General features: G+C 34.0%; 1 protein-coding gene across 2 annotated transcripts in view; it reads right to left on the bottom strand.

Moving 5' to 3' along the window:
• Positions 1–8,268: 8,268 nt before the first annotated feature.
• The window catches only part of CHMP4C (charged multivesicular body protein 4C), a 28,510-nt gene continuing 26,761 nt past the window's right edge, over positions 8,269–10,017 (bottom strand). Inside the window, exon 5 of one of the 2 annotated variants that reach the window (XM_032610040.1) lies at positions 8,269–9,869. In XM_032610040.1, the coding sequence (XP_032465931.1) occupies positions 9,805–9,869 (65 nt within the window). In that variant the 3' untranslated portion in view covers positions 8,269–9,804. The remainder of the gene's footprint in view (positions 9,870–10,017) is intronic. The other variant, XM_032610039.1, reaches the window with a different exon arrangement.

Raw genomic sequence — 10,017 nt, 5'->3', positions numbered from 1 at the left:
GTTTTGCAATGTTGTGTTAGTTTCTGCTGTACAGCAAAGTGAATCAGTTATAAATATATCCACTCTTTTTTAGATTTCCTTCCCATTTAGGTCACCAGAGAACACTGAGTAGAGTTCCCTGTGCTATACAGTAGGTTCTCATTTATGTTAATCACAATTTCTCAATTTGAACCTTAGTTTTAAAACATGATCTTGAACTTGTCGATCTTGACTAAGAACTACAAATGGGCTAACTTTTCCAATAGGGACTGAGGGGAGCCAGTGTTTGAACTGTTAGTAGCTCAATCTTTTCGGCTGAAGTTTGCTTTCTTTCTCTGCCAAAAGCATAATTGTTCTTTAAAATAAAAAGTTAAAACTCTGTCAGAAAAACAAATAAACAATTAACTAATTAATTAGAAATGCAACCAATCTGGCCCAGTTTCCCAGGAGTTTATTACACAGTTTTAGGCTTATGTAATTTTGCATTGTCCAAAGTAAAATAACCTTCTAGGAGAAATACCAGTATGACACACTCACCCTTTTTACAGTCTGGATTTCTACAGCCAAGGAAAGACAAGGAATGGTCCTTTCTTAGGTTCTACAGGTCTGGAACTATTTTCTTAAGGATTTTATGCCTGTGTCATCTTGTGAGAGAAGAAGTGGTATCAGCAGAAGTACAGAGAAGAGGTTAAGTATATAGGTATTGAACTAAAGGAGAACTGAATTCAAATTCTTAGTCTTAATTTAGCAATTGTGTGTCCTCAGGAAATTGCTTCATCTCTTTGAGCCACTTTCAAGCTTATTATTAATGACTACTTATATTAATTAATTAATACCTAATTAATAGCCATGTTTTACAAACTAATGAAATATTGAATAAGACTTTTGCACTCAGTTGGCATAGAGATAGCATATGACAGATGGTGATAATTGTTACCTAACGTGTCTCTGTTGCTTTGAGAATTGACAAGGGGAGGAAGAAAGTATTTATTAAGCATTAATTTTGTACCAGGTACTGTACTAGTTTTACATACATATTCCCATTTAATTCTCATGATAATCCAGTGATATCAAGGATAGTGTTCCTATTGTATCATAGAAGAATTTCATCCTCAGAGAAATTAAGAAACTTTCCCAAGGTCACAGAGCTAGACTGTGACCTACCTAAGAGCAGCATCTGTGTCTTGCTTAAATTCACAATATCTATCATCAAGTGGACTTTTGTGAAAAAATATATGAACAAATGAATAATTTGGGAATGCATAAACTAAATGTAAGCCTTATTTCCCATGTAGTGCAGACTGTGCATATGTCACATTCAAGGAAACAGGAGTCTTACTGAAATTTTAACAAGTCATGTTTACTGTTATTATGCATTCATAAAAGGTACAGAGAGTGGTACACACCACTTTATACAGAATATTTTGTTTTATACAACATACTTTATTTCCAGGTACTTAAGGAAATCTGTATCCAGTTATTAGCTGACCACTAATGAAACAGAGACTTCAATGGACACACACAACAAAAACTACAGACTTTAAAAAGCTAGTTCAGAAAAGTAACTAAACAAGCAAACAAGTTCAAGAAACAACAAAAAACACTAAGGGATGGATTATAATATTTGAATATATGATATTCAAAATATCCTGTTTTCAACAACAACAAAAATATGATGAGACATACAAAGAAACAAGACAGTATAGTCCAAACACAGGGGGGGAAAAGCAATCAATAAAAACTATCCCTGAAAAAGCCCAGATGTTGGACTTATTAGACAAAGACTTTAAATTGGTCATTTTAAATGTGTTCAAACAGCTAAAACAAACAATTTCTAAAGTAAACCATGAGAACAATTTCTCACCAAATAGGAAATATTCATAAGGAGAAAGAATTTCTAAAAAAGACCTAAGTAGAAATTCTGAAGTTGAAAAATATAACAACCGAAATGAAAATTCACTAGGGAAAATCAGCAGCAAACTTAATCAGGCAGAGAAAGAATCAGTGGACTTGAAGGTAGATCAATTAAGATTGTCTATTTTGAAAAGAAAAAATGAAAAAAAAAAAAAAAAAAAAAGAACAGAGCCTAAAAGGCCTGTCTGATACCACCAAGCAAATGTATGTAATTGGACACCCAAATGAAGAGAGAGAGAAAAAGGGAGCCAAAAGCATATTTGAAGAAATAATGGCAAATACTTCCCAACTTTGATGAAAGATATGAATCAACATATCCAAGAAGCTCAATGAACCCTAAGTTGGAAAAACTCAAAAAGATCCACACCTGCACACATTGTAATCAAATTATCAAAAGGCAAAGAATCTTTAAAGTAGCCAGACAGAAGAGACTCATCATGTACAAAGGATGCTCACTAAGATTAACAGCTGATTTCTCAACAAAAACCATGGAGACCAGAAGGAAGTAGCATATTCAAAGTGCTGAAAGAAAAAAAACAAAAAATTGTTACCCAAAACTATAACCAAAAAAACTACCCTTCAAAAATGAAGGAGAAATTAAGATACTCCCTGATAAAGAAAAACTGAAAGAATTCATTGTTAATAGACCTGCTTTATAAGACATGCTAAAAGAAGTCCTTCAAGCAGAAACGAAAAGACACTAGACAGTAATTTGAATCAACACAAAATAATAAAGAATAGCAGTAAAGGTAACTATTGCTAGGTAAATATTAGATAGTATTAATGTAATTTTTTGTTTGTAACTCCTCTTTTTTCCCATTTTATTTAAAAGACAAGAACATGATGCAATAACTATAAATCTATGTTGATAGGCACATATGCCTAAAGATGTAATTTACGCAACATAAAGGGGGATGGAGATATATAGAAACAGAATTTTTGTATACTATTGAAGTTAAGTTTGTATTAATCTGAACTAGTTATAAATTAAGGTGTTATTTGTAATCCCCAAGGAAATCACTAAGAAAATAACTTTAAATTACATAGTGAACAAAGCTGCAAGGGAATTAAAATAGTACACTAGAATGTATTTATTTACCATTTATATATTAACTTTTTAAAAGAAGTGAGTAATGGAGAAATTAAGGAGAAAAGACAGACATAAGACATATAGAAAACAAGCAGCAAAATGACAAATACAGTAACTATATTAAATAGTAACACTTAAATTCTCCAATTAAAAGGCAGAGATTGGTGAATGAATAAAAACAGAATATCTAATTATATGCTGTCTACAAAAAACTAACGTTAGATCCAAGCACAGATATAGATTGAGAGTAAAAAGATGGAAAAAGATATCCCATGCAAACTGTAATCAAAAGAGAGCTGGAGGACCTATAAAAACACTAGATAAAACAGACTTTAAGACAAAGATGTTGACATAGAAGAGATGGCAGGAAAACTAAAGTAAAATTCTAATTGACTAGAGCTTGGGATAGAGGTCACAGCTAGAAATATACATGATGACAGGATTGTTATATTAAACTTTAATCCCCATGCTAGCTCAGAAGTCAGAGTATAATTTTTAGTAAATATTGGTTGAGTGAATGAATAAATTTATACGTGAAATCTAAGTCATTCTCATAGAAGCGTAGTTGAAGCTATAAATTAAATGGTATCTATGAATAGTATAGAAGAAAGAGAGGTCAAATAACTAAATTATGGAAAATCTGAGAAAGATTCACATTTATGAGTCAGGAAGAAGACTGAGTCTTCCAAAGAGAAAGAAATGCAAGAGTGGAGATTGAGGAAATACAGGAAAGTTGTGGAGGGCAAGGAGTAGCAGACTTTCAAAAGAGTACAAGACACACACATATTGTATTAATATAGAGAGTATGTATAATTTGTATATAAGCATATATAATCTACATACACACATTTCATATATTTATAGATATATTACATATAATCATGTCACATGCCACATACATGTCATCCTTTCAGTGCTTCATCGAGATGAATTGGAATTTTTTTCCGGATGCTGAAAAGGAACACTCTGTCCTCCTGATATCACAAATAGTAGTTATATATAACTTTCAGTAGCCTGTGAATATCAGAAATGTTCAGGAGAATCATTCATAATCAAAGGCATCACCTACTTTCTCAGTGTTCGAATATCTCCTTCTGAAGAACAGTTTTACTGCTTTTCCCTGTTTGTACTCCCTCAATGTATACCAAGTTTTTTTTTTTTTTCTGAAAAGTAGCTCCAATGTCTTGTATAAAGTGCAATAAAACTTCTAGTCAGTCAAGAAACAAATGATGCAAAGTAAATTTGAAGTTAGAGGAGTATTTTAACTATTTTAAGAAACACTTTCTCCATCAGAAACATTAATATCTGTCTTAAATTAAAGAAATGAAAGGAAGTAGAGAGGTGAAATAGACATTGACTAACAGTTCATCAGTTTGTTCCCTTGGGCTGTAATATAATGCTACCAAGATATCCTTATTGGTCCTAGCTTCTCTGAATTTTTTCCCTTAAAATTTTTTTTTCTTTCTTCTTGCTTGGATTGCTAACTTTGACACATTATTCAATTTGTCTTAGTAAGACATATACCACTGTGGTGTATAAACTATTTGCTACTCCAACTTCTACTAAATAAATCAGTGCTTAGACTCTATGTTTGCCAAGAATAAGGAAATGCTGCAATTCAGAGTTAATTATTCTCGGTTGTTGAGTGGACGTGTGGTTTGAAGTGGTGTTTTTAGGTTTAGGTAGCTAACACCCCTTCTCTCTTCTTCAGGAAGGAGCACCTTGATTATGCGTCAGCAAACCTCCCTTCCTGCTTCTCAGTTCATGATGGTCCAGGTGGCTACTCCAGAGTTAGTTATATGAGCCAAGCTTGGTCAATCAAATATTCTGGCTCTGGAATTTGATTCTTGAGCAGAATAACAGCTTGGTCGAAATGGTAGCAGCTTACATTTCCTCACCGTTAGCTACTCAGAAAAAGGAGTCCCTTAGATCTGGCTGCTGTGAATTCCAGAGCCTCTCTGGTTTCTAATCTTCCTCTGAGTTGTATTTCAAGTGTTTTCTTTGATTATAGGAACTATCCAAATCACTTCCAAAAAAATCCAAGTTTGTCTCTTAAGCTATGTTGTGTGTTTCTTACAACCAAAAAGAAGGAGAAAAGTCTAAGTGATATATTGGAAAACATTTTACTTAAAAATATGAAACAACACTGCCCGAACGGAGATCCACCCCTGAGGTATCACTGTAATTTAGTGAAACCAATTTTTAGCAAACAACCCAGAATTTATAACTTCCAAACAGAAGTTTTTCCATTCTAAGATGCATTGCTGGAAACACCTTTAGATGTCTGATTAATACATTTATTCTTTTCAATACCTCTTCAATCTAAGGATGATTTACTTTTCACCTTTCCTTTCATTTCTTTCATTCCTTCTTACTGTCAACAGAGGGGCAACATTATAACTTTATTTCAAAGTATTTTATTTCTTTTCAGAGTAAGAGGTCACTTTTTGCAAAATTTATTTTATTTTTAACACTTCGGCATTTTAGTACTTCAAATCATGCATTACTTGTGCACTCATGGCTAATGAGGAACTGATCTTCTTACCCAAAGCTAACCAATAGAAATATAATGTGAGCCACATCTGTAATTTTTAATTTCCAAGTAGCCATATTCAAAACTGGTAAAAACAATCAGGTGAAATAAATGTTAATAATATGTTTTACTTAACCCAATACATCTAAAACAATATATGAACATAAAATAAATATAAAAGTACTAATGACACATTCTACATTCTTTTTATGCTAAATCTTTAAAATCCAATACAGTAAGTCCCCTACATACGAACTAGTTCCTTTCTGAGAGCACGCTCGTAAGTCTAATTTGTTTGTAAATCCAACAAAGTTAGGCTAGGTATCCAACTAACACAATCAGCTATATAGTACTCTATTCTAATATGTTTATAATACTTTTCACTCAAATAATACATAAAAAACAAACACAAAAAATAAAGAAAACATTTTTAATCTTACAGTACAGTACCTTGAAAATTACAGTAATTCAGTACAACATCTGGCATACACGGGCTAGAATCGAGTGAACAGGCAAGAAGAGTTACTGACTGGAGGAGGGAGAGGAGGTGGGAGATGGTAGAGATGAAGGATCACCAGCAATAGGAGATGGAAGGCAAGCTGAAATTTCACTCACACCTGACGTTGATGGCACAGTTTCTGGTTCCTTGCTGGATTCAATTCTATCTACCCTCTTGAAAAAACGATCCAGTGATGTCTGAGTAGTAGTTCTTTCTTCTTGTCATAGATGACACTGTAGCACTGGATTGCATTCCAAACTGCTACTGCAACCTTCATGTAGCATTCTATGTTCAGGTCCTGTACCTCAAAAACTAACAGTGCCTCCTCAAATAAAGAAAATCCCCTTACCATTTCCTGCATCGTGAATCTCTTCGGTTCTTCAGTTACTTCTTCTTCCTCTTGTCTCTCTTCATCCTGTCTCTGGGCCTCCAATTTCATCAGGTCTTCATTAGTAAGCTCCTCGTGTTGCATGGTAAGGAGTTCAGTGAAGTGGTCCTCTTGCAGATCTAGCTCCAGCTTCTTGCTGATGGTCACTGAAGACCTCTTTGGACTCCTCATCCACCTTCTCAAATCTATGAAAATCATGAACAAACTGCAGGCATCCTGGGCTTGAAATAAAGATACTGTACTATTGTACTCTCTACAGTACTGTACAGTGAAGTACACAAAAGCACAACCACTTGTAGAGGATGCACACACATGATAATGTACGCCAGACACATGAACTAACTTATGTGACTGGACATTCAAACACACATTCGCATCTTCGAAAGTTTGTAACTTGAAGGTTCGTATGTAGGGAACTTACTGTATATATTTTACACTTAGAGCACATCTCAATTCAAATGTAAATTTCAATTAGAAATATTTATTCTGTATATATATATATTTTATAAATTTTACAGTTGAAAAAGTATGTACCCAAGTTTTTTCAAGCATACTTAACATTTCCTTATAACCAACTTGAGCACTAGTTTTTAAATTTAAATTAATTAAAACTAAATGAAATTAAAAATTCAGTTCCTCAACTGCACTAGCCACATTTCAAGTATTCATTTCATATGGCTATTGGATACCGTTTGGACCTCACAGGTCTAGCAGAACTAGCTAGGAATGTGTGTTTAAGTAGGTGGGGAGAGATATCCAAACACGTCTCAGGTCTCATTTATGAGGTTTTGATGTTTAAGTTATGTTAAGCTTCACAGAACTGTGGGTTTATAGTTTTCATCAAATTTAGAAATTTCTCAGCCATTATTTCTACAAAGGGTTTTTTCTATCGTATTCCCTCCCCGCTACTCTCCCCACCCTGAAAAAAAAATCCATCCAGCCCACCACCACAATTCCAGGACTCCAATTACCTGCATGTTAGACAGTTTAATATGGTCTCACAGCTTACTCTTGTTCTATTTTTTTCCAATCTTTTTTTTCTTTAGTATTTTATTTAGGATAATTTCTGTTGCTATGTCTTTAAGTTCACTAACCTTTTCTTCTGCAATATCTAATCTGATGTTACTCCCTCCCACTATATTCTGTATTTTCATTTCAGATAATGTATTTTTCATGTCTAGAATTTCAATTTGGGTCTTTTTTTCATATCTGCCATTTCTCTCTTCATTGTGATCATGCTTTTCTTTCTCAAACATAGGGAGTATATTTATTATAGTAATTTTAATGAACATATGAAATATATTTATAATAGCTGTTTTAATAACCCTTGCCTTCAAATTCCATCATCTGTGTCATTTCTGAGTCTGTTCTTACTGTTTGATTTTTCTCTTGGTTATGGGTTGTATTTTCCTGCTTCTTTGCACTCCTGAAAATTTTTTATTGGATGCCAGACTTTGTGAATTTTATGCTGTTGGGTGCCAGTTTTATTTTAGTTGTTTTTTTGTTGGTACTTATTAGCTTTTATATTCCTTTAAGCATTTGGGGGTTTTGTTCTGGGATGCAGGTAGTTTACTTGGAATCATTTTGAAGCTTGCTTTTAAGCTTTTTAGGGTGAGCACAGAACAGCCTTTAGTCTAGGCATAATTTGACCTCACTAGTGAGACAATACCCTTCTAAGGACTCATTTGTTTTGTTTCCCTTTCATTTGTTTCCCTCTCAAGAATCACTGCCTAGTGCTGCCTGCTGTCAACTGTCTGGAAACTGTTGTTTCGTATATTTTGTCCAATTTTCTAGTTATTTGGTGGTAGAAGGTAAATCCAGTTCCTGTTATTCTATCAGGACCCAAAAATGTAAAAACTTAATAGTCATTCATATAACAAATCTTTATTAAATGCCAACTGTATGTGAGGGACTGTGCAGAGATACACAGTGGGATTGAACTGGAAAAGATATAGTCCATGACCTCAAATTACCACAGCCCAGCAGGGAAGAAGAATAATAAAGTGACTGTTCAAGTAAATATGCAACATAAACCATGATAGATGATAGGAGAGAAAGCAGAGTGCTACAAAAGCACAACAGGGAGACTTGATTTAGTCTGTGCAATCAGGAAAAGTTTACCAAAACAAAGGACACTCTAAGATTTAAGGGATAAGTAAGATGTGGTATCTGTGTTGTGGAGGGTGGGAAGACTGCTAAGAAAAAACAGCATGTGCAAAAGGCCTGTGGCAAGATGGAACCATTAGACATCATCAAGTCCAACCTTTAGATTTCCCAGTGAAGACACAAAGGCAAGACACAAGAGTTTATGACTTACCTAGTTGTACTGTGTTAGTGTCAGAGCAGGAGATGGAATCCAGAACTCCTACCTCCAGGTCTAGTGTTCTTTCCATCCCATTAGACCTTGTATTCCCTAAGCAAATGTGGGGAATTACTAGATCATTTTCTATAATGACGTTTGTCATTTTATGGTGCATGAACCATTATGGACAATACATAATGCTGTACTTTCACTTAAAACTCATTATGGCCAAAACTTTATTCAAGATACACTTTTAATTTCCTTCCTATATTTTTATGTATTTACAAGGAATATGATGTAAAGTATAAATAAATGTACAAGACAGCACAAAACAGAAAAGAATGAATATTCACACATTTAGCACGCTGAAGCCATAACAGCATCATAATGGACTGGGAATGTTAATGTAGCCCCCTAAGTGACTAAATTACACCCAGGAGATTCTCGCTCAGCAGTGTAAGCTGTTAGTGCTTCCAGTCATTTTGGGAAATGCATCCATTGTCCCATTCCAAGCTTAATTGGCATAATAAATGTCAATTAAAACTCCTTTAAGATTTTAAACTCAAGTGAAACTATTTATGTATAGATTCACACAAGACTTCTCTACAAACATGTCTCCTATAAGAGATACATTTCTTATACATTCACTCTGGGCTACAACATGGATACAGCACAGCAAACTTACATTCTCATAGGAAAGAAAGTTATTTTCCCCATCTTTCCTAAACATATCACTCTTAAGTTGCTTATAAACTGCTATATGTTTTATATGTTCATAGAGTTCAGTTTTCTTTCAACAAATATATAGAGAGTACCAACTACGTGCCAGGACTGGAAATAATATAATAGTGAACAAGGTAGAATGCCCCCTCCCATCAGTATGGAGAGATCCTCCAAAATGCTACCAGGAAGTCCCATTCCATCCCGGATCCTAAATCTACACATGACTCCTTTTTTAACTTTTACTTATGAGGCTTAAAAGACAATTATTCATCCAGTATAAATATAAAACAGAATCTTTGTTAACTTCTATATTTGGCAAAAACATTTTTTGTGTCTTATGTACAGCTCATTAATATCGGTGTCCAAAAATTCTGTTTTAAGTAGCCCAAGCTGCCAATTGTTTGATATCATCATCCTCTTCTTCTGCCCTCCTGGAAGATGCTGAAACAAACAAAAATGGATAAAAATTAGTAATTGGTGACATTCATACTTTCAGCACAGAACACAGGTATGAATTATGTATTAAAAGGTATATTTTATGCAATGAAAAATAAGTGCTAAAAGGCATAGGCCTGGCTATTATTTCAGG

Source organism: Phocoena sinus, chromosome 17 (assembly GCF_008692025.1).
Source record: "Phocoena sinus isolate mPhoSin1 chromosome 17, mPhoSin1.pri, whole genome shotgun sequence".
Classification (NCBI taxonomy): domain Eukaryota; kingdom Metazoa; phylum Chordata; class Mammalia; order Artiodactyla; family Phocoenidae; genus Phocoena; species Phocoena sinus.
Note: the sequence above shows the minus strand (reverse complement) of the source record. Positions and strands in the feature narration are given on the sequence as shown.